The 25413-nt window shown below is 46.0% G+C and overlaps 1 protein-coding gene across 4 annotated transcripts in view; it reads right to left on the bottom strand.

The window, feature by feature from the left end:
• Window positions 1–3462: 3462 nt before the first annotated feature.
• The window catches only part of Hipk2 (homeodomain interacting protein kinase 2), a 178599-nt gene continuing 156648 nt past the window's right edge, over window positions 3463–25413 (bottom strand). For 2 of the 4 annotated variants that reach the window (XM_034519023.2, XM_034519021.2), the window contains exons 12-15: window positions 21591–21872; window positions 9712–9959; window positions 4905–5068; window positions 3463–4232 (exon numbers count right to left, since the gene is read on the bottom strand). In XM_034519023.2, the coding sequence (XP_034374914.1) occupies window positions 3771–4232; window positions 4905–5068; window positions 9712–9959; window positions 21591–21872 (1156 nt within the window). In that variant the 3' untranslated portion in view covers window positions 3463–3770. The remainder of the gene's footprint in view (window positions 4233–4904; window positions 5069–9711; window positions 9960–21590; window positions 21873–25413) is intronic. The other 2 variants (XM_034519022.2, XM_034519024.2) reach the window with 1 other exon arrangement.

Raw genomic sequence — 25413 nt, 5'->3', positions numbered from 1 at the left:
GAATGTGAGATCAAGGGAGGGGTGCTTGTGGAATGAGGTTTGCAGAGTGGCTGTTTTCTGTGTGGGGAAGCTATTGTTTCAATCCTTTCTTCATCGGGGGCCTGGTTGTTTCTGAGTGGTAGTGGGCTGTGCATACACACACGTCAGCACAGTGCAGGGCACAGCCACAGCTCGGAAGCAGGGTGGCCTCAGAGGTCCCACTGTGCCCTTCACTTGCCAGTGATTTAGAAGGGGTCCTTTCCGTGAGACTGTTTTGTGTCTTCCCTGTTCCCTTACTTGGCTCGCTAGAATTGGGTGCTGGGAGGATAAGCCTGGGGAGGAAGTAGCTGAGGGAACTATCTCACAGGTGGCACTGGCTGCCCATCACCCTCACTGAACCTAATGGCCTTCAGGTGGGACCACAGTCTCTGTACTGAGGGAGATAAAAGTGAGCCACACTCCAAGCACATGAACGGAAACAGTGAAGGGAAAGGGTCTATGAAAGCTGTGAGACAGGGAGGGGCTTTTTATGCTAAATGTCAGATGCGAGGCAGGTTAAAATCTGGTCAGTAGTTCGTTCACACCTGGAGGAGAGCATAGAAAATCTGAGAGAAGCTGCCAGGGTCCAAAAGACACCGCACTGACAGTGGCTGTGTGCCACAGCTGGGCTGTGCAGAGGAAGGCCCCAGTGTATCCACATCTCTGCTTTGTGACAGGTCTTTCTTGTAGCTCTTTGCAGGACAGAGTTGATAAAAACAATTTTTCCTAATTCCTGGGCCTTTCCTTTTTTTTTTTTTTCCTTTTTTTTCCTCTGACAGAATCGGACATCTAATTTATATGTCCCTCCAGTCTACTCATATAAACACAGCTAGAATAAAATAAATTTAAATATTATGAAGAAAACACAAAGATACTTGGAATAAATGTATACTTCAAACCCTGACTAAAATAGCAACAAGGGGATAATGATCATAATTACAGTGGCAATAATACAAATAATCAGTACAACACTAACTTTATGAGCAGCAAGGAATACTCATTCCTGATCTGGAAGAGAAAGGGAAGGAAGGATGTGTGGAAGAGTGAGAAACTTCAACACAAGCAGACAAGGAGAGATGCAGGGCAAGGTCGATCCTCCTAGAGGACCAGCTTGAGAGAGTGCTGGCCTTCAGGTGCCCACACAGCAGGCAAGCCAGGACCACTCAGCTGAGATTTAGTATGAGAGAGCCCCGTGGAAAATGCTACCCTCTGGCTTCTAGAAACCTCTGTGACAGACATCCATGCTGGTGGGGCTCTAGCAGCCTCTGGCTCAGAGGCTCCAAAGGCTTTGCTCCTTATTCCTCTCTGAATGGACAGCTTCCTGTTGTCTCACTTCCAGCCAGAGCTGGTCTTGGAATAATGTGGTTCTAACCAGGATGAGAAAAGTGAAGCTCCCTACCACAGGCCAGCGCCATTCAGTCTACTGCCCTTGGCTGGAGTGGGTCAGACCATGCCCAAGTCTAGCGTATCTTCTCTCTGGCCCAAGGTGCACCGAGACACATCCAGTTTGGGGACTTGATTTAAAAGAATTAATGGGTGAGGAAGTTTCCAGAGTTTTTCACAGCTAAAAGCTAAGTAAGCTGAAGGATGACAGGTATCAGGAGAAGAGCCTTTCACAGTAGACTGATCAGGGCCAAAAGAGGAGGAAAGGGAGGGGACTGGAGGATGCTGGACTGCTGACCAGAGGCCTCTCTGTACCCAACGATGTGGATGAGGGGCCAGCCAGGACTCACATCAGGATCACACAATTCATCCCATCTTGGACCTGATTGGTTTCTAACATCCACAACTTCAGAGTTTCTCAGTAGGAACAGAGAACTCCTATCTACTCCACAGTTCAAAGCTGGAGAAAATACCCAGAATGCAACAAAGGTGCACAGAGGCTCTCAGTAGACCTCTTTGGAGGCACCATTGTCCATGGCAGTGTTTTCTCAGTGCAATGGACCCCTGGCTACCTCATTAGTGTCCCTCCAGCCCTCTGCTCATTCTCTCTCTCTCTCTCTCAAAGGCAGAGATCAAACTGTCTAGGGAGAGCTAGGTTAATTTCAGGACAGAAGTGACAGCAGACTTACCAGTGGAGGTCTGTAGGGGAGAGAGCTGGTGAGATGAGAAGCCTCACTAGCTCTTGAGCTGGTGCAGAGAGATGTGGGTGAGTCTGAGACTAGAGGCTTCTTGTAGGAGGGAGGGGCTGGGGAGGTACAGACTCCTGCCTCTCCCCATAAGGCCCCAGGAAGGAGGTGCTGGGTTTGGAGGCCGGGGCAGCTGCCTGGCAAAGCTGACACTCCTAAGACTCCCTAGCGCCACACATGGCAAAGCTAGGGCAGGGTGAGGAGTCTCTCTGGATCTCTGCTCTCAAAGTAAAACTCACCAAAAGAGCCAGAGCCACCAGTGTCCCTCACCACACGGTGCCCACGTCCCTTTTGAGATCCATGAGTCTCCCCTTTTCCTTACACAAGCTTCTCTGAAACCCTTCTGCTCACAAAGAGCCCAGGAAAGACAATTCACATGACATTAAAACAATGCAAAAACATAAAGACCCAAGTAAAATACTATAACAGCTTATACAAGAGCTGAGAACGTCTGACCAGCCCCGACCAGTTTCTTGGAGTACCAGTGGGAAGTAAACCCTTTGCCGTGTCTCTGTCTGTCAGTCATTAAGGCACTAGGAGGGAATGATGTAAAATCAAGACTGCAAGGGCTGTGACGGCGGTGCCAAGGGACACACGGGGAGGGTGGCAGCCCCGGTCACACCCACATGTGCTCGCACACTCACTCGCTCATCTGGACCACCACACTGGTTCCATGCCTATGTTAAATCACTCTGTTTGTGCAATTATATTGAGGAATAGTCTATTGGTATCACTGGAGTTGAACACAAGGTAGGAAATGGGCACAGTGCTACATTCTTCTAGGGTGTCCAGGACAACCACTAGCCCTATGCTATACAACTAGGGGTTGATTCAAAGAGAAAAAAAAATCTGAGAAAATAAAAAAATTAAAAATTGCAACATACATCATTAATGACATCTGAGGAACAAGACTGCTTAGGGATTTATCCAGAATGCTCCAAAAGAGGGGACCCGCCCTTCTCCCGGGGATCTCCCATTAGGTTGGCCGACTCCACTATTTCTGACAAATAAGCCAGAATTGGGTTTTGCCAACCCCAGACCAACCCCCAATTATGAGCCTCTTCAGGCCATGGCCTGACATTTGAAAGGGATGTTGACCCTTTTGGAGTTCTGGGAAAATCCCTAATTTTTATGTTCAATTAATTAAAAATCTATTGGATTTCCATATCATGTGTCCCTGACAGCAAATTCTTCAATGTCACTTGCTGCCATATGAAAATAATCTTTAAAAAGTTCATAAAGTTCTTCAAAAAACTGGGGCCCCTTGCTTCCAGAGTCTCCTGTAGCCCCTCTTCTCCTCTCCAGTTTGGTGCAGAATGGGTTTGTGAGCTGTGGTTTTTTTCTTTTTTTCCTCTTTTGTTACTAACATTTTTCTTTTTTCCTTTTTTTTTTTTTTTAAATAAAAAGCATAGATTTCCCCTCCTTACCCCTCCTTTTAAAATGTTCTCTTCTCCTCTCTAAGTCCTCCCACTTCCTAGTTCAAGTTTCATTTGTGCCCCAACTGCCCCCTCCCTGCCCCGTTTGCATTGTTTGTGTGCGGCACCTGCAGTAGAAAATCCCAGCTCCCCAGGTCGGTCTGGGAGCTCCTCCTCACCCTCCTCCCTGGCGGGCCTCCTCCAGTGTTTATATGTAAGGGTATTGGTTGACCTTGGCAGGACTCAGTGGGTATCCAGTGTAGACGGTGGAGGCTGGCGAGGCGCTGATATAGGTCTGGTGGGCAAACTGGGCCGGATACTGACTGGGGTGGATGGTGGGCGAGGGCAGGACCCGGGGCCCCATGCTCACAGGGACCTGGTGGACGATGCTGGCCGGATAGGCAGTGTGCTGCACGGTGTGGCGTGCTGAGCCTTGGGATGCCACCAGGTGGGCTACAGTGCCGGTGGAGCCGAGGGCTGTGGGCGCTGTATATGTGTAGAGGTGAGGCTGGGTGGGGAGGTGGGCAGCCGCAGCCAGGTGGGGGTGCACAGTGCCGTGGCTGGGGCTGCTGTGCGGGAAGGCGTATGGAGCCTGCGCCACCGTGGGAGTGATGTAGGCCTGTTGTCGACGGTGACTTCCAGTGCGGTCCGCAGCCATGTGCTGCTGAGCCTGAGAAGAAAAAGCAGCAGAGGGACAGCATTAGGGGAGGGAGGGGGAGGAAGGACAGAAGGAGAAGCAGGAGTGACAACAGATGCTTCCCTTCAAAAGCAGAGAGCATGAAGATTTGTTTGGATTGAGAAAGTCATGTCTGTCTGGCCAGTCACCAGGCTAGGGTGCTACTCAGCAAGCCCAGAGCAAAGCTGGCGGGCGGGCCACTTGGCTCAAGGGGTAGAAGAGCCCTGCTCTCAGTGACTGCCTTCCCACATCACGGGAGAGCTCACTCTAGAATTGGGTCTTCCAGAAACAGTCCAAACAAAAGCCCTCTCTCCTATAAAGAACCCAAATTTCTGGGGCATGCGTGCAAGTCTCAGGGTACTCCTTCCTTGGGTCTGGGCTGCTGGCTGTGAGGACCCTCAGCAGCAAGGCAACTTCAGGGATAGCCTGGTGGGCCAGGGCAATAGCATGACGCCATGTCCAACTTTTGCTGGGCTGACATAGCACCATGTGGACCCTCTGATCAGCAGGTCTGTTCTGGCACCATGATACTAAATACTCTGTCACTTTGCTTTGGGCTGTCTTTCTGTGAACAAGAGATATCATCTTTCCCAGGGTTGGTCTAGGGTCAGAATAAGCCAGCGAGGCCCCTTAAGGACACTGCCTGCTGTGGCTGCCGGGGTTTACCTGGCTGAGATTGAGGGGCTGCTGCTGCTGGAAGTGGGGGCCTGGCCGCTGCTGACGGTAGGCGATGGCTCCTGAGGAGCTCCCTGAAGAGTGGCCACTGGTGGAGGTCACGGTACTGGAGGACTTGGACTTAAAGGAGGACGAGTGGTGACTGGTATTGATCGCTGAGAGAAAGAACAGGCCATACAGGTCAGTAGCATGTCCTTGGCTGTCTAAAGATGTGCTCCCTCCCCTTCCAAACAGCAACCACCCAGGAAGGACATGTTCCTAAGACTGTCCAGGCACAAACCACTTAGTCCCCAGACCTAGTCAGGCATTCACCTTGACTCTAGAGAGGCAGCTGGGCTCTGGCCCTTGGCTGCATGGAGGGTTTGAGCTACAAATGAGGAAGATAGGGGACACAAAATCAAGGGTAAAGGTGCAGGCCTACACTAGCTCACACTCATGGTCCTCTGGGGGAAGTGTTATAGCAATACTTGGAAGGTGTGTGGAAGGAAGGAGGGCTGCCTGGTTCCCTTCCAGTACCCCAGAGGATCAGATGTGATCATGTTGGACCCAACACACAACTAATTTGAACAACAGAAGTTACAAGAACACTGAAGCTCTCCCGACCCCAGGCAGGATGAGACTAACTCTCAAATGGAATGGCCTGACATAACCACTATTCCTATGTTACTGACAATGTAGAGACTGTCCAGCCAGGAGGTTGCTGTACACTGTGGTCAGTATGATTCTAGCCCTATAGCTGAGGGTGGCATAAGGATCTGCATTGTAACACATTCTGGGAGTTGCTGCTGCTGGGTGGGAAGACCACAGCCTAGGAAGGACAATACCCACATCAGATGGCTGGACCTGGTCAAGGGAGCCCAGAGCTTTATTAGAGCCTGCTGTCTGCCAGGCACTGTGACATGTATCACCCAGGAAGCAGATGGGGTGAGAGTGGCAATTAGGAGGCATCTCAAAGCATAAAGGCAAGAGGCAGAAGTAGAGGATACAGGAAGATGCTAATGGTTGGTCAGGATAGGCCCTAACTGTCCAGTGGGTGGGGTGAGACCTTCACCCCCAACTAAAGTCCAAGTGATGCTTTGCAGCGTAGAGCACCTAAGTGTGTAGGCCATAGCCCCTTTTGTTTTTTATATGGTCTCATTATGTAACTCAGGCTGCCCTCAAACTTGCAATCCTCCTGTCTCTGCTTCTTCTGTGATGATATTAGAGATCACTAGACCTGGCTAAGCTATAGTCTCTTTACTAAACAATACCTAAGAGCCAATAATAGGCAAGCAACAGGCAGGCACCCAGTCTTGAGAAGATATTGCAAGTCTTTAGAACTTGCACAAGAGCCTAGGCAAACATGTGAGGGAGAAGGTCTCAGTCACCTACTCTGTGTCCTATGGTTCAAATGCTTGGAGGGACACAAGAGGCCTCTGAACTGTACTATTAGTGTTGTACAGTTTAAAAGCTGCAGTTAATATAGTCATTCTACTCCATAAAAGGTAAAAACCAAAGAAGAATTAGTTGAGAAGAAAATGGCTTTGGTTTGGAGTGGAAGAACAGCTGCCTCTCAATGCCCCAGGTGTCAGCCTAGCCAGGGATGTGATGCCAGCTGCGAGACAGGAGCATGGAGGTGGTGGTGAGTCTGTCTAAGAACATGCCTGGTGAAGGTTTTGCACAAGGGGAGTCAGATTGTGCTTTAAGGAAGGCCGTAAGCTCCTCATCACCACCAGTCCAAGGATATTTGTGTCATGTAGCTAATGATTCATTTCCTTCACTGAGTTTCTGGAATTGACTAAAATAAGGGTCTATATCTTATTCCTAGGACATATGGCAGTACACATTAAGGAACCATAAGAAAAGATGGAGCCTTTGAATGACTTAGGATAGACTAACTTTTTGACAAATTCCAGGGTTATGAAGTCAGGTTGTGAAGCCCAAGGCAAGCCCTGACAATGGGAGAAGAGTTCTAGCAAACGCACTGGGTCAAAGGGAAACTGGACACCTTCAGAGAAGAAGACAGAGAGGGACATCCCACCTCTCAAGAAACTCCAACCTCAAGTAAAGGAAGATTGATTTGCTGGGAAGGAGATGGTGGGTCCCAGAATGAGGTCCCCATGTCTAACTGTGCACTGGCACCCAAGGCCTCTTCCACTTACTCACTTCATTGAATTCCCTCAGGAAGTGCCTGGGAATTGGTGTTTTGAACTTCCCATAACTCCAGAGGCACCCAGGTGCCAGTGGAGCAGACTATATTTCGGACTCAGTGCCTAGACTAAGCCAGTTAGATTCCCAAAGCTCAGCCACACCCTGGGTCTCTGAGGACTAGATACAGGGTCAGACAGAAAGCAGCACATCTCGGCTGTCAGTAGAGCTTCCTTCCCTTTGTCTTCAGGCTCCAGGAGCTTGTGTGCTGGAACTGAGCTCCTCCCTGCGTGGTGTCAGATCATGAACAGATCTCTGCTCTAGTCCAGCACCCTAGAAACTGTAGAGATTATGTTAAAAGAAGATCAATCAGTTCAAGGGATCTACATCTTGGGTCTGCCAAATGACAATGTTAGAAAGAGCCCAGCGTTCTACCTATCACATTATTGTGGTGACAAGATATGGTGACTGGGTCAGAGCTGGTCAAACTGTCAGAGTGGAGAAGCCTGGATGTAGGAAGGTCCTGAAGGGGTCAAGAGATTCAGGTAGTGATTTCTCTTACTGAGGCAGATGAAGTGGCAACGGGCCTTCACTCTAGCAATGCAGATTCTGTGGCCATGAGGTTGTTGGGCTGTGGAAGGGTATCCTGGTTCATGGGTTGTGGGTGTTCGGCCACACCCCCAGAACCCTGGCTCCTGACACAAGGTCTAATCTCCATTCAACCTGCACCCTTCAGTCATGAAGGGCACAGGTAGAGGGTGTAATTAACAGGTCTCCACCTCCAGAGATTAAAATATTAATGAGTTATCTAAAGGCTGGGGGTGGGGTGTGTAGCTAATTAAGTTATCCCCTCCCCTTTACCCTCGTCCTATAAAAGCCAGGCTTCCCTGGCTTTTGGGGGGGGGGGAGCGCGAACCATCTATACCCATTCACCACACCATGAACAATAAAAGCTTTGGAAAACTCCTGGATTCCACGTGTCTCCTGGGCCTGCCCGCCCGTGGCAACTGCATGAACGTGGAACCCGCTGGGGATGTGGGAAGCCCGCCCGGGTCCCTGCTGCCGCCGCCTCGCCGGCCCTCTCACCGGCCCTTTGTCCCCACTGCTGGACTCCCTCACGAGTTTTTTCCCACATGAGGTCACAGATCTCATTCATGCGGTGTATGCATGCAAATGTGCTTAGGCACAGGTACTCTGTAGCTGCAGAGCCTGAGAGGCCAGCTGCACGGCCACTTTGAGAACCTCTGTGCTCTTACGGTCCTTTTGTGTGGTAATCAGAGTAACTACAGGTAGAGCTTCTCTGAAGATGAGTTATATTAGAGCTAGTCCATGTGGGGCTCATTCCATGTGCACATCCCCTCATTGAGCAGCTCAGCAGCCTTCTGTTATTTCTTAGCCAGGGAGGGCACCGTGGGCTCACACTCTGCTTCTCACCCTGAGAGTTCCGACTTTGAAACTAGCATTGACTCCACAGACTGTGGGAGCTAGGACATGAAGAAGGGCAGCAGTGATGGGTGTAGGGCAGATGTAGTTACTGAACCTATTTTCTGAAGTGAGTAGCTGGGGCACCCCTAAAGCCACAGGTAGAGAGATTCAAAGAGGCCTGTGAGCACACCTACCCCACATGGGTCATCCCCAGTCAGATGGTACGGGAGAAAGAAGCCTAAGCCTGTTTCTATTTCCTTTCTGGCAGAGATGCTTGGTGTAAAAAGGGCCCAATCACAGGCTTCCAGTGAATATTGGCAAAGTACTGCAAGCCAGCTGCAGCAGGGACTGGAGAAGTCCCTGCAGTTCTCATCTAATCATACCTAGCACCTCGAGTGGCAGCACCTTGGCAACTTGGTAACCACCAAAGAATTCTTACTGTCCAGGGTAACCCTCAGGTATCTCCTGTGGCCATGTCAGGTGACAAACAGAGGGTCCCTACCAAGAAATAATAGCCTCTCATATCTAGACAAAGCTTGACAGCATGTCTCTTTCTGACATCACGAAGATGCTACCTGGCCTGCTGTGGCGGATGACAGCGTGTAGCAGAAGAACAGACTTGCAGATTCTTTGGCATAGCCTCCCAATTCATGTGTGTGAGCATGAGTGAAGGAGACACTGAAGAGCTGCCGCTGGGGAAGAGCATGCAAATCACTGCCTGACTTCAAAAGCTAAGTTCACTGGCTTTCTGCCAGGGCCCAATTTTCAGGACAAGACTCATGCAATGTTAGTTCTTTAAGTAAAGCTGAGAGAAATGTGCTAGCTCAGATCTCTGTGTTCAAGGGAAAGTCCTGATAAAGGGTCCATGGCCCTCACATGGCAAGGTCAGATCAAGTGCTTCCTTACCAGATACTTGCTCTACCCTAGAAAGATGTCAGGAATGTCCAAACCAGTTGATAAGAAACTGGGGTGCTTCCATTGTTTATTATCTACCATGACAGAAGCAGAGCCACTTAGAGGACAGTAGTGTTTTCAGAATTTCAAAAGGAAAATATTCTACATAGAATATGATGATGATGTATGATATACGCAGAATTCCACTGTGGCTGCTTGAACAGAATCAAGTGTCCAATGCAGACGACCTGAAATAACTAGGTGCGCTCTGTTTCACTAGTACTCATATCTCTAATAGCAGAAAAAGGGAAGAGCCGAGAAATGCCATGGGCCTGCTGTGGGCCCAGGTTACCTGGCCCTAGGCTGTCACATTCTACCAACATTTCACTGGCTTGGGTCTTCAGTGGGGGCACGATGATGGTGCGGGGGTTGCCGGTGCAGTGATTCTCTAGGCTTCCCTTGGTGTCCAAGGTGTTGGTGCCGTTGTGTCCTGTGCGCTGCTGCACTGAGTAGGGGCTGGTGTTGCTGGAGGAGTCCGAGTAGGGAGAATCGTGGACTGTGACACAGCTGATGACATTTTTTCTTTGCTTGGAGACTGTGCTGCAAAGTTAAAGGGAGAGGTTAGAATAGCAGGCTGGCTGTGAGGTGAGAGAGCATGTTCTGGAAAAAGCCCTTGGTTGGGCCCTGCACCAGAGTACATGGGAAGACAGGCAGAGCAGGCTGGGCCAGGCCTGGGCACACTGATGCTTCTGGAAGCTAATGTATGAGGCAACCAACGGTGGATCTTGGCTGTCCCCATGTGGCAGAGTCAGTGGAGCTGGGTGCCAATCCCTCCGACCACTAGAACAGGAGTCCGACTAAATGAATCAGGCAGGTGATGAACTGGAATTGGAGGGAATGGCCCTGAGTCTGGGCTCTGGGACTATGAGAATCACAGAGTGTAAGCAGGAAGGGAAGAGGTGTCCAGTGATTCAGGATGCTGCTGGAGGGACAGAGGATGAATGAGGGTCTGGAGACATCATCATTCAGAAATGCTGAGAAACAGAAATTGGGTTGAATTTGAGTGATTATGTTCAGGCCATCCAGGACCTCTGGGCACTCATTTTTAGGGATGACCTGGCCTTCTTGCAGAGTTCCCATCCCTTGGGCCAAGGTCAGGAGACAGTAATGTTCTGAGCTCTAAAGGCAAGTCTCCTGTGTGCTAATGATACCAGGGAGTGGCTCCTAAACCCTGGTCTTCATTTCTAACTAGAACTTTACCTAGAAACAGGGAAGAGCTAGCTTGGAATGGCTCTTGGCTAGCACTTGCTTTTCATAGAGCTTTATGCTCCTGTGCTTACTCTGGGAACCAGTTCTATCTGCCTGTGGCTTGGTGACAGGCTGCTGGAATGACAGATGTGGAAGTTACCGTGTATTATGTAAGGTTTTAAAAATGGATGTCCATCTATTTTTGTACACTGATCATATATTTTTAAGAAATAACAATTGCCTAGGCAAGATGGCCACTTTCCAGCTAATCTGATATGGGGAAAATCTAGTATTTATAGAACCTGATGGGGTTTCTAATGGTCCTCCTGTCCCAGGAGTGTTACCTAATGCCACAGACCCAGGCCAGGCTCTTTCCAAGATGAGGATTTTTGTTTGTTTGGTTTTTTTTTTTTTTTTTTTTTTAATCACTCGAGGGAGTGTGGGGAAGTGGGCATTTCCAAGGGCAGCTCAGCAGAAGGCCAGGAGAAGGTCAGCAGGGCTGTGGACCTCCAGAGGCTGGAAAGGCAGTCAGGTGAAAGGTCTGGGGGACCTGGCCCCTGCTCCTGATAGTCAGCACTAGTGATGCCAGGGCTGGACCATTCCTGTAGTGTCCAGGCTCTCTATTCTTGCTGATTTAGGGCAGAAGATCCTAGCTGGGCCTGTGGGTTAGAATGTGAGACTCCAGCCAGATGTTTAACCTTAGTGTGCGCTGATGATAGGGCCTTGGGAACTGGCTGTCTACACAATGATAATATGGGTAAGGACAGAGCCCGTATCATAGGCTGCTCTCAGGATGAGGTGAGGAAATAATACATATGACAATAATAGCACATGACAAGCAGCGCATGGGTAAAGGGTCTCTATTATCACATGGGAGGAGCTTCCCTAACCCCAAACTCCAATGCCCCAAGTCTAAGACTCTTTGAGTAATGCATGGTAGCATTAGTGCGAAGTCCCATGTCTGACCTGATATGACAGGCTGTGGTCAAAAAGCAGGCCTACTAAAATTAACTGTGTAAGATTTCCTTCAGGAGATATGTATATGGGAAAATCTGAAATTCAAAACATTTTTGGTTTGAAGCCTTTAAAAATTAAATTTTTATTAAGAACAGATTTTTTTCATATAATGTATTCTGGTCATGGTTTCTCCTTCCTCAACTTCTTCCAGATCCTCCCTACCTCAATCCATACCCTTTCTTTCTCTCTCATTTTACACACACACACACACACACACACACACACACACACACACACACACACACACACACACCCACCACGACCCCCCCGCCCCCACAAAAACATACAAACAGATCAGAATTGGACAAAACAAACAAGCAGAAAAGGAGAGAGGTGAATGTAGATGCAGACACTCCCACACCCACACAGAGAAATCCTACAAAACCACAAAGTCAGAAACCACAATATATAAGCAAATGACTTATAAAATATATATATAAAATGCCCAGACAAATCACTAGGAAACAAAAGTCCTCTAAAAATGCCACTAAGTTTACTTTGTGTTGGCCGTCTTGTGCTGGGCACGGGGCCTGCCCATACATGTGGTTTGCACACTAGTGGGATTCCACTGGAGAACTAATTATTCCTGAGTGGTTATCACTTGAAAATAGCTTCTGAGTTAGGGACAGGGTCTTGGGTCCACTTCCCCTCTTGGTGCTGGGATGCCATCTAGTTTAGACCTGTGCAGGCCCTGATCTAAGCCGTATTAAAGACAGAATTCCATTATGTAGTCTAGACTAGCCTCAAATTCAGAGATCCGCCTGCCTCTGCCTCCTGAGTGCACCACCACACCTATCGTCTCAAGTCAAGCCTTTTGGATAGAGGATATTCAACTTGTATTCTTATATAACATGGGAAAGCAGCTCCACACAAAACCTTACCAAGCACAGCGAATTTTATGAGGGAAGGACTTACTAAAGAATCTTCTTCTCTAGTCTGTGCTAAGCCAGGAGATTGATAGGAAAAAAAGAGACAAGTCATTAGTTTGGAATCTTGGCGATCTACAGTCAGTGCCACAGGGAATATCTGCACAAAGAATGGAGACACGCCTCTGTCCTCGAAGATGAAAGGCTCAGTGGGAGACTGTATAACAACATGACAAGTTAAACAGTAAAAGCTTTAAAATAACCAGTTAGAATAATGAATGTCACAAAGCCTTCCATGAGGAACTGTCAAATGAGCCTTCCAGATAACAACTGTTAAGAACCCAAAAGAAGGCAAGGAATGAACTAGTCACATAGATTTACAGCTCTTCCTTCGTATTTACTTAATTTAAAAAAAATGTGTGTGTGTGTGTGTGTGTGTGTGTGTGTGTGTGCACATGTGCTTGAGTATGTGTGTATGTGTACATGTATGCAAGTTCCTGCAGAAGCCAGAGATGTCAGGATGCCCTTGAACTGGAGTTACAGGCAGTTTATGGGTTCTGGGAATAGAACCTAGGTCCACTGAAGGGCATTATGCACTCTCCAACCATCTCTCCAAACCCTTGAGTAAAGTTCTTACATGAATGAACCTTACGCATGACATAAAATAAGCCAGACACAAATTCTGCATGAGTCAACACAAGAAACATGTAGAATAGGCAAACACATACAAAAAGGAAATAGGTTATAGATACCAGAGATCTGAGGAATAGGGTAGGCAGAGAAAAATATAAAATTATTTAGTGGGTACAGAATATTGGGTTGGAATGGCAGGAAATTTTTAGAATAAATAATGGTGACAATTATTTATTCAGGTGCCCCTGAATGGTTAAAATTGCAAATTTCATGCTTTACCATAATTAAAAAAACTAATGTGGAATCTCTCCAGTGAACTGTATGCAGTAAATTGGTGAACTGTGTAATATATGAATTATTGCTAATTTTAAAAGCCCATGGGTTTATTCACAATAAAAAGCTCCCACAATACAGCCTTGGGTTGTGAAGGAGCACTGCCTCAGCAGATCTCAGGGGCCACAGGTAACTGAGATCTGTCCCAAGAATTAGAGAGTGAGTCCCTAGGGAAAAGTTCCTGAACCTGGAAAGCAGAAAAAAGCAATGGGGATGTGGGGGCTGTGTGGGAAGCTGGGGAGTGAGGAGGCCCTGCTGTGCTTTCCTGTGCTGGGACTAGTCAAAGGAAGCCACTGGTCTTGAAACAGAATTGTTTGATGTCCTGTTGCTGGGGGTATCCCTCTCACCTGCATAAATACAAAGTGCTTCTGGGACCAGGGATGGAGCTGGGAATTTATTCCAGGCAAGTTCCCAAGGGGATGTAGAAGGCATGCCACTCTGTTCTTCACTCAAGGCTTCTGTCACTTGTACTCGATTAAATAGCCTGAACACAGTGGCTTCCTTTACAGTTTCCTGAAATGAGGATATGTTCTGCTGTAGGGGCATGATCTGTAGGCGGAGGACTGCATGAAGACAGAGGTTGGCTCCCAGTATGTCCCTGGAAATGGTGTTCTAGTTCTGGCTCTGCTGTCCCTTTCCAGGTGAGGCCCTGGGCAACCATGGCCCTGCACCACCCACTCTGAACCCATTAGGGGAAGTGGGAGAGATTACCTGCAGCATGAGGGCCCATTTTGAATATTTCACAGAGATTTATTATTAAAGACATTCAAGATAAAATCCAATCTACTGTTCATGTCAAGAGAAGACAAATCTCAGTGAGGGGAACTTATACATACACGGAGTCCTGGCATTTCCTGCTGAGCCTCCCTCCCTTAGGCTATCGATTATTTAGAACTCGAGCAAGCAAAGCAATAACACACAATACTAATTTTGACCAAACTGTAATCTGACCTCAGACACAATTTAAATTGTGCTCATTTGGAATTTGTAACTCATATTTGCAAATTGTGAAGAAGCTCCAGTTTAATGCAGATAAAATTTCCTAACTGCTGGAACTTTCTGAAGGCACAATACAGTACCTCAAAAACTAGCACACTGCCATTGAAGAAAGGCTTTCTTTCTGCAGAGTCCTATGGAAGCTGGAGGCCAGGCTGTGAGTGAGTGCTACATGTCAGTGTCTTGTTATCTGTGAAGGGGGTGGGGAGAAAAGCTCCCCAAACTCTGCACAAGGCTCATCCCTTTCTCTGTAGCTGGGACGTCCCATGGTTAACAAGCAAAATCACAAAGCAGCTTAACATTGTATCTCTTTGGATTTATATCTGACAGGTTTGGGAAAGATGAATTAGTTTGATAGCTCTGTTTCTATTCTTGTCTATTGCTAGAAATACCTGTGCGCTAGGTAAATACACTATCCAGATTAGAGAACAATGGGGAGCTGCTAAATGACTCCTTTAAAACCAAGCACACGTCTGAGATTGGCACTGCTGGTTCTTCAGGCTCATACATGTCAGTACTATGGGGACTCATTCCACCATTGTCTCTAATTATTATTGAGAGTTTATCAGTCCCATTCTGAGCTGGTTAATGGAAGAGAGAGACAGCGATAGGAGGGGAATGAGACATATTTGCTCAAATGGCCTTGACAGACACCACTTCTGAGTAAGAAGCAAAGCTGCAAGAGCTCGAGACTCCATTGTGTTGTCATGGCAATAGATGATTTTCATCATTTTAAAATGATGAAGGGAAATAAGGAGCTAAGAAGTATAGGAATGAGCTGCAGAGGAAAGGCAGGCAGAGGGGCAGGTGAAAGCCTCTGACCCCACCCATCCCTGTAGGGTCCTGTCTGGAATGTAGTTCTGATCTCAGTCAATTCCATCCTCAAGACCAAGGTCAAAACTCATCTCCTCCAATAAACTTCCCGGGACTCCTTTATCTCCCCTGACTTCAGAGAAAATACCATATGTGAAAACAAAAACCAAAACCCTACTCTTCCATTCCAACACTGATTGCACATACTGGACACATATCAAATACCCTTCAAAGTGCTGTATTTGTGTGATTTCCTTCAGTCCTTAGAACAAGACTACACAGTGAAGAAAATGATTACTTTCCTCTCACAGACAATGACTACAGATAAGGAGGGCTTCAGTACTTTGCTTGCCCTAGGTCGCACCACCTGCAGTCTTCATCACTATGCTACACAGCCCTCTGCTTCCCCAGAGACGTTCCTAGCAAACACTACAATGGTAAAATGAGGCAGACTCTCCCTTCTGGTGTCTCCAGGGCCCATTTGTTAAGAGTGGCTTTTGGGGGGGTGGGGGGGATGGGGTGGTTTTTACAGTGAGTTTCTCAGCTGAAGGAAATAAGACATGAGGGTTCAGCCAACCTTATTGCTTTGTCTCCCAACCAGAAATACTAGTGATTTCTTGTAACCTGCTCCTACTGAGAAGGATAAGAAGCAGAGCCTGCAGACCACAGTCCTCCTTCTGATGTTATATAGCTTGTAATTTATCTATTAGAATGAGAAAAGATACCTTAAATTTGTTTACTGTTTGTGTGCATGTGTTTGTGTGTGTATGCCTAGGCATGGAGGTCAGAGGTCACCCCAGGTGTCATTCCACAGATGTCCATCTTCTTTTCAGACAAGGTTTCTCACTGGCTTGGAGCTTGCCAAGTAGGCTAAACTAGGTCAGCCAGCCACTGTGTCTCAGGGAATCTGCCTGTCTTTGTAATCCCAGGGCTGCCATTACAAGCATGCACTACCATGCTCAAATTTTTCATGTGTGTTTTGGGGTTCATAGTCAGGTCCTTATGCTTGCATGGCAAGCACTTTACCAACAAAACTATTTTCCATTCCCCACAACTTTATTTTAATATGGTCCATATATTTTACTCAAATGATATTATCTGCTTATTTACACCTATAAATAAGAAGATTAAATAAGAAGCTTGTGTGTCTATATTAAGGTCAGCCTTCACATGACTACTTTGTAGGACATCAGAAATGGGCCTGGAAGGAGGTGCTGGTTTTCCTTCCCCTTTCTTCAGGAGTTCAGTTATCTCTTCCTAGCCCAGTCTGACTCAGCTGCCTTGGGTTACCAACACATTACGCCCATGCATTGAGCACTGCCCTGCCAGGCCAGATCCAACCCCTCTCTGGTGCCCCCAGCCCCACCTATGGAAAGTGATGAGTAACAGGAGGTTACCACACATCAGTGTGGCTGTAGAGCACAGGATAAGCTGTTGGGGACAGACAGGTTGCAGTGTTGCCTTTTGGGAATACAGTCCCTGCGCTTCCGCACTCCATCCTGACCTGTTTGAATGCAAGCCTGTGATGAAGCTGCAGTGAGGACGGCTGAGTGTACAGCTTCCACTGCTGGGGCTGAGTCACAACTGAAACAGTTTTCAACTTAGGCATGGGTTATAGCTTAAAACAAACGCCCCTTACATGGCACTGTGAGTCTGATTTCTTTGTTGGTAGTCATTGGTCCAGGAGTGCATTCTGATGCTGGTTGTATGGGGGTTCTTAACCAGTACAGGAGGGCAGTGAGTTTACATTGTTGTAGGTGTCAATGCAAAGAAATTCCAATTTAGGTTGACTTTTTTGCTCAGGAAATAATAAATGAGTGTTGTTTTTCTTTCTCTGGTTGTTCATTTTTCAGGCAGAAGTCTGTTGAACAATAGTTTGTAAGTTTCTGACTATTACTTATCTGGAATAATGTTACCACCTTTTAAATTTAGTATAAAGAAGCAAAATATCTTGTGTCAACTCTTTTTTGGGGTGGGACCTAAATCCAGAGCCTCATGTATTCTGGGTAAGCAACTGAACTACAGACCTAGCCCTCCATTAAAAAATATATACAAACATTTTAAGAGTGACTTAGCAAATTGCTTTCTTATCTAAAACCTCCTGTGATATTTATGAACCCATTTTCTTAGAGTTGACCCTATTGGCAACATGGGCTGACCAGCCCTCAGGGAGCTGCTTGTGTATTGTGAAGAGTGGAATGTAGATGTGCCCTGTGGCCCAACTTCTCTACAAGAGATGGACATTCAGTGAGTCAGCGATGGGCATGGGACTGATGGACCCTGGAGAAAAAGTCCTGTCTGATCAGCTAATGAACCACTTGATCACACACCTAAATGTTTTCCTTATGACAGGCGTTTGCACGCCATGGCTTCTCTAAGACAGTGTTTGCATATGGTGAGTTAGGTATGAGGATCTGATACATCTTTGTAAACATTGATCAACAAGATTCCATCTTAAAGAAGACAGCGATAATCAAATGCTTCCCTTGTCAAAAACACTTAAAATAAAGCAGGCTCTACGTGACTCTGGAATATGGGAGACAGTGCTTATTGTCTAGCCTTTCTGTTTCTATGCCTAGTCTCTAGCCATGATTAGAAGAGTCCCCTCGTCTATTAGTGAACTACTGAAATAGAGAAAACTCATTTATTAAAATGTTACGCAACAATGGCAAATTTTAAACTTCTGCCCCTCTCCCAAGACTGCCGCAGCCCTCTAGAGTACCTGGTACCCATGTCGAAACTCCTCTTGGCCCTGCCACAGCTCCCTGAACTTACTGGATGATAGCATGGGATTGGTTACAGAAGGCGAAGGAGCGACTCAGTAACTGTAAAGTTAATGACTAAAGAGAAGTCAGTTATTTTGTCAATGATTAATATTAAAATTTCATCAATGGTGTAGCACATCTGGAATGAATCCCAATTTCCTTCCTTGAGCCTTTATTAATCTGGCCTCATCACTTGGCTTTCTTGGGCCTTAGTTTCCTCATTTATTGAATGGGAATAAAAAGTGACAAGCAAACTGTGATAAACCATGTGCAGGTTGGCTACGATTCCCGCCCCAGGTCTCTACATGCTGTGGAATTCTCCTGCCTGGCCACTAACAGTACTTATATTTGTGGTCAAGGTCTTCCTTTGATATTCTTTTAACAAGTCTAGGCAATGTCATCTAGTCTTGGAGATTGAGTGACATTGTCAATAAGGCCTAAAAATGTGGTTTACCATTTATCTCATGTTGCTAAAAGACACTCTGTGGTCAGGCTGTTACCCTGTGAGTGTCCTTGACCCTTGACTCTTTAGCTGTTGTGCAGAGGCTGAGCCATACTAGGGAAACAGCCAGCATTTGAGGATCACACTGGGCACTACAAATGCTAGATTTGGGGTAAGTAGCAAGTAGGGAATTCAGACAGAACAATCAAGATGTTCACTTCCCAGGAGAAATGTGGTTTGGTGACAAGGATGACCAGAGTTAGAGACTGGTGGTTTGAATGAGATGTCCCCAGTAAGTCTTGGGCATATGCATACTTGATCCTCAGTTGTCTGTCTGCGGAGAACAAGGAGGTGAGACCTTGATGGAGGAAGTGTGTCACTGGAGGAAGGAGCTGAGCTCTCAGAAGACTGGGATGATAGGTTAGTGCTCTTGTCTCCCCTTTTGGTTTGAGACGCCGTCTCTCAGCTGTTCCTGTTGCTTACTAATTCAGCTGTGCCACCTGGATTCTAACCCTCTAGAACCATAAGCCCCAAATAAACTCATCTGTAAGTTGCCTTGGCCATGGTATTTTATCATAGTAAAAAAGTAACTGATACAAGGACAGAGTATCTCCAATGCTCGAACAGAAAGAGGGAGAATAGGGGATGCTGTCCAGCTGTGGAGCCCATGGCCAAGTTTAGGTGCAAATAGTATAGTCTTGGTTTTCTAGGCCTGATGCTTTTCCTTGAGCTTCTCAGAGCAATCCCTCATCCCCATCAAGGGGAAATGCCTCAGAAGCCATTCCTATGCACACAGCCCTTTCCTGCAACAGTCCTCCTCCTCTTGGATAAGCTTAGCCACTGGGACACTTCCTTGTTTGCCCTCCTTTGGCACTCTGCCACATCAGTCACCTCACTTAAATCTGCAACTCTCCTGAGACTTGGCTAGCTCCTCTGGAGATGCTCTACTTCCTGTCAGAGTGATTTGTACGTGTCTTGTCACGCTTATTATCTGCAAACCTCAAGAAGAGAGACTGTCCCCTTATTTGTGTACTACTTGAAGTTACAGACATATTGTCTTACAATGGTGGGGCAGTAAACAGTCACTGGGGTAAATTTCATGGTAATTACAATTTCCAGGAACACGGTAATCCCAAGTTCCTTTACTTTCTAGTTGTTAAATACAATCACAGCTATGTGATACAGTTACACAGTGCTTTCTCTATTAAGAGCTACTGACTTCAGGTAGATTTTCTTATCTTCTTGGGTACCAAACCATTTTCTAAGGCAACAATCACATATCTCTGCAGTCAGTATCACTACTGCAAGCTCCCTGTCACAACAGTGGGTACTGAGGCCCTTCACCATTGCTCTGTGGCTTCAGTCTGCAGTGTAGTCCCCTATACTTCCTACCATACCATGCCCCTGTGTTCAGTTTGTGGTTCCTCCCATGTCACCCACCCTTAGGCTGTTGTCCACCTTTACTCTGAGCCTCTGAGTCATTTCCATCACCATTCTCACAAGCTGCCCTGCGTTTCAGTTAGGCTTCCTCCCAGGGACACAGTTCCATGCTCCACTTCCTTCTGCTTTCAGCCCTACTGGTTCTCTGGCCGTTGCAGAGATGGCGCTCGGCATCCTGTGCTGCTCCCTCTATTCAAGCCTCTTCCGAGCACTCATGTTCAGAACTGCTGTCAATTCAGATCCTGGACTTCAAAAGTGACATTGCAATCTAGAAGACAGCTGGGTCTTTAAATTGCTTTTGCATTTCTCCAGCTGTGCTCAAGACTGCTCAGCTTTTCTTATGCCAGTGCTACAAACATACACACAGGCTTCCCCAAGCCAGGGGGCAGTCTGGGGTAGGAAGAATCTTCCTCTCTGGAAGGACACCAAGCCCTCAGGATTCTCAGGATTGCACGGATGGAACACTAACTCAGTTCTGGGGCTATAGTCACAATGCAAAGTGAGGCCAGTCTTGGAACAAGCAGAAGCATGTGAAGTAATATTAGGGTACAAACCCGAGTGCCTGCTCTCACCAATTGTCCCCTCAGATACCTAGCAAATGGCAGGAACAGAAACACAACAGTGTAATATCAAATTATACTGATAATCATACTGAGCCACTCAACAGGAAAAAGGACACACATAGTAGTCCTACTGGTGAAAACTCAGACTCCTAACCTTCACTGGGAAGGTGGACGGGCTGCACGCTGTAGGAATGGCTATGGTGAAACTGTGCTTTAGCTGAACATTTTGTAATGGCTGCAAGCTGAAAATTTATTATCTCGTCAGAAACATTAGTGATTAATAATTAACAGCATTACATCTAATCAGGAACCAACAATTTGGGCCTAATTATGAACAAGGAACTCTGCAGCCAGTTGTGGGAGATACTATGGTGACTGGAAGCTCTGGCTTGGGGTGGCAGGCTCCCTTTCCTGGCTTCATTCCTGTTGCAAAGGTCCTGGCGGGGAATGGTTGTGAGACTGTGGATTCTGTGAGGCCTAACATCCTAGAGGCTCAGGAGGTCAGTGCACATCTGTCTGCGCCACCTGAGCGGGCAGCCTAAGAAGAAGGCACATGGTGCTGAGTCTGGTTGCAAAGTGTAGAAAGGAGGCTGTGGTGCCAGAGTTAGTACACTTGAAAATATAATAAATATTTCTTCCCTCAACCCAGGAAGCACACGCAGAGTAAGATGAGTTACTGCTGCTTTGGAATAAACAGTACTGCTCTCTGGGTGCACCACCGACTGGCAGTTTGAGGGATTGGGTTAATCAGACATAGGGAAATTTCTGATTAATTGGACAATTACTTCAAATTCTGAGTGAGCCAAGGCAATGTTAGAGAGACATCCTGACCAGCTGGGAATAAGTTCAACTGCCGGAGGCTTAAGCTTATAAGTGTTAATCTAAATTGGGATTGGGAGCCCAGTTTTTATAGTCTCATGTTCCTAAATGTTTAGGGACTATATTTTTTAAGGCCAAACCCACTCAAAATGATTTTGGTTTTGAACAAGTATGGCAAAGCTGCTTGCCACTCTCATGAAATAAGTTTAGGATCCAAGCATATGGGAAAATGAAAATGTAAGGACTGACAGGGTGACCGTCTGCTCCTTCCCGAGAGTCTAGGTGCACAGCCTCACCTGGTGGGGGCATGCTTCTGTTCTTCCTCTTCATCTGTGTCACTGCTGATGGTGATGACACTGACTGTGGGGCTCGGGGTGTCAGGGATGACAATCGTCTGCCGCTGTCGCTCCCGGGTGGTGCTGGAGGCCACATCACCCCACCCACAGGTGACTGAGGTGCTGCAAGCTGGGCTGCTGTGTACCATGGCACACCGTGGGGGAGTGTTCTCCTTGACACGCTTGGACCGCTGAGGGGAGCTGATAGCCTGTGAAGAGGTCACCTCACAGGTGGAGACATTTCTGTAATGACAAAACAATACTTATTTACAAGGAAGGTCTGGCCCTCCACCTCCATCTAAGGGGCCCCACACTTCCAAAGGAAAAAACCTGAAACCCATGCCAGTTGACCTCCCTCTGTGACAGAAAATATAGTGCCTCTAGAGGCCTCCATTCAGGACCTGAGGTTAGAGACTCAGCTGGGCCTTCTCTGGATTCTGGTTTGGGTCCATATACCTGTTTTTGAGAGCTGGTCTTCTAGGGATAGCTGTCCTGATAAGGGTTTTAGCTGTCAGGTCCAGCTGCATAAGATACTCTTCAGGGTTAAAGCCCAGCCTTTGGCTTTACCTAGTCCTCCCTCAATGGTATTTGAATCTTGTTTTAGGAGTGGTGAAAATTTCCCGATGGTTGGTTTATTATTTAATTACTGGCCTCCACTTCTTCTGAGCTGGGATTGAATTAGATGGTCTAGCATGGAGCCTACATCATGGGGCAGATATTGATTTAACTGTGAATTTATAAAATTGGGATTTTTTTCTTTTAGGATAGATTCATATACAGATTTTGTCTGATCATATGAGAAATTTCCCCCAAGGTTTGGAACTAGGATAGGGAAAATTAGTCACTGACTCCTAGTAGAGAGAGCAGTGCTAATCACCTGATATGGACAGATATTAATTAATACAAGTCTGTGGCTCCAGGTAGAGAACTTAACAGATAGATGGTATAGCAGGATGGCTGCTCTAGGCAGAGCTAAACAAGTAAAAACTACCTGCTTCCTATAGACAGATATTAGTGAAAGTTTGAAGTAATTGCTTTAAAGATAGTATAAAGATATATTAATAAGTCTCTAATAAGTCTTACAGGATATTCAAATTCTGTCTAGTGTGGAATCCATGGGAATTTTGGGTTTAAATCCTGGTTTGACAAGTTGCCTGCTTATAAGCAGGTATAGACAGAAGTGTGAATCAATTGTTTTAAAGATGGTATAATAAGGTCTTCAAGATAACTAGCATATTCTCTAACGTGGGCTCCACAGGAATTTTGGGTTATTATTCTACATGACAAAATAGAAAAAGCCTAAGAATAAGCAATACAATATTTTAGTTTACTTCATTTGTTTTAGATTGTTTTAATTTTCAAAATGGGTGTGTTTTTGAGTTTTGAGGTTATATTATTCCTCTGGGAGAGAGGTAAAAATAAGGTTTTTCTGGTTACCCTCTCAAAGATATGCTGATTTGGGAGGAAGGTTTTGTCTTTGCATTTTTAGATAAGGTGATTAGTGTCTATACATCTTCCAGAGTTACATGGATCAGATATGACGAAGGGAGACCCCCCAGAGGACTAGATAGATTCCAGAAAAAAAAATTATCTTGATGATACTAAAATTTTGTTTTGAGATTTTGTATAATTTTGTATATTACAGAATATACAGCCTTGGTGAGTCTCATCGTCAGACATGCTGAACTGACCTGCTTTAACTCCTGATGTCTTGAACTTTCAGCCAGATCCAGTCAGGACACAGACATCAGAGACTATAACAATTGTTGGTGTGGCCTTCTTAAGGTTAACCAACTCCTCCATTTTCTCTACCCTTCCCCCCTTTCAAAGATATCTCAACGCCCATATTCAGCTGGAAGAAGTTATGAAGAGTTGTCATCCCAGTTCCCTGGGCTTGGAGGGCTGGAGATGCTTATCTAAGGTTGCCTTTCTAGGGAATTTAGAAATGGTCATAATTGGAGAAGGAAGTAAAATAGAAGAAGAAAAAGATGATCCAGATTCTGTGTGGCTTTAAATAGCCACAGGTAGCTATAAATATCATAAAAGGATAGAGTGATTGAGATAACTTGTTTAAATGTAGGTAGGCAACTTATATCATTACTAATTGGCTCTAAAATTATTGTGTGGACGTCTTGTAAATTGAGAACTTATTGATATATAAAACTGACTTAATTATAAGCTTTAAAAGTTTTAATTTATTGGGTTGAGGGTATTTGTGACAAATAGCTGCAGGGGGTGGATGGCAGGGAAGGTACAAACAGCTCTGAGGCAGGCGAACCAGAGCTGGAAAGACTTCGGCTAGCCAAGGAGGTGGTGAGAGTAGCATGGGATAGTGCCATTTTTTAAAAAATATTTCCCACAACACCACACTGCTACCTTAAGATACTTGTGAGAGTTTCTAGACCTAATGGACATAGCCTCAGGGGTGTGTGTGTGTGCTCTCACATGTGTATGCGTGCGCATGCTAGAGGTCAGCCTCAGGTATATGTTCCTTAAGAGCTGTTCTTGTTTTTTGAGACAAGACTGTTCCCTGACTAGAGCACATTGATTTAGCTGGTTGCCCAAGCTCCCCAGGATCTGCTTGCCTCTGCAAATTCAAATTACATTCAAATTACAGGTGTGTACTGCCTTGCTTAGCTTTTTATGCAAGTAAACTTCAGTTTTTATGCTTGTGTAGAAGAAACCATTTACAGATGGAGTGATCTCCACAGCCCCTTGGCTCAGCTTTCCCTTATTTCTCTTATAGAAAAGCAATAGCTATTCAGATTTGGGAATGTACAATGAAAAACAAAACAAAGAAAAACAATTTTTTCATCTTGACGTGAGCTAAGTTAATTTGTACTGCAATAAAAAATTGGGAGAAATGCAAGAGGAAGAAGGTATGCTTTAAAAGGGACTTTTAAAAACATGGACAAGCCAAATCTGACTATTTTAGCATACACAGTTTAACTCTTTTAAAATTATTTATTAGTTTTAGATTTAGTCATTATTTCATGTGTATGAGTGTTTTGCCTGCATGTAGTGCACCCTGGTGCCCTAGGATGTTAGGAAGAAGGTGTCAAGTCCCCTAGGACCAGAGTTACAGATGACTGTGAGCTACCATGGGGGTTTGGGAATCAAACCTGGGTCCTCTAGAACAGGCAGTGCTCTTCATCAGTGAGCCATCTCTCTAGCCCACCAAAAGAAACTTTTAAATTTGGATTGATTGACCTGAAATTCTATATTAAGTTCTGGTAACTATAGGGAACAATTACCTTCTTTTCCTCCCGTCAAACCCTTTGCTGGTCCTGGTTAGTGCCCATGCAGTAATGACTAAAGTCAAGAGAGAATAAATCTTGGGTATGTCCTTAGAGAATCTAGCACCTCTTAAGTAGAGAGGTAGAAGTAACATAAAAATAACTTAGTAAAGGTGAGCTTGAGTTTGTAGCTACCCTGGTAAACTCCTCTGGAGCTGATAGCTGATTCTCCAGTAAGATCATTCCCTGTTGAATCTGTTATGGTGTGTTACAGTGTTCAGAGTTCTAGCACTTACAAGATGTGCACTTGGCACTGCTAAGAAAAAGCATATCTCCTGCATTACTCCACAGGGAACGTCTTGTGTGTTTCTCACAATTTTGCTAGTGACTGGTCTTTAAAAGAAGCAAATGTACTATATGTGGTGGTGCACGCCTTTAACCCAGCACCCAGCAGGCAGAGGCAGGTGGTTCTATGTGAATCTGAAGCCAGGACTCTTCTAAATACTGAGTTCCAGGCCATCCAGGGATACAAAGTGAGACTGTCTCAA

The sequence above is a fragment of the Arvicanthis niloticus genome, chromosome 15 (assembly GCF_011762505.2).
Source record: "Arvicanthis niloticus isolate mArvNil1 chromosome 15, mArvNil1.pat.X, whole genome shotgun sequence".
In the NCBI taxonomy this organism is placed as follows: domain Eukaryota; kingdom Metazoa; phylum Chordata; class Mammalia; order Rodentia; family Muridae; genus Arvicanthis; species Arvicanthis niloticus.
Note: the sequence above shows the minus strand (reverse complement) of the source record. Positions and strands in the feature narration are given on the sequence as shown.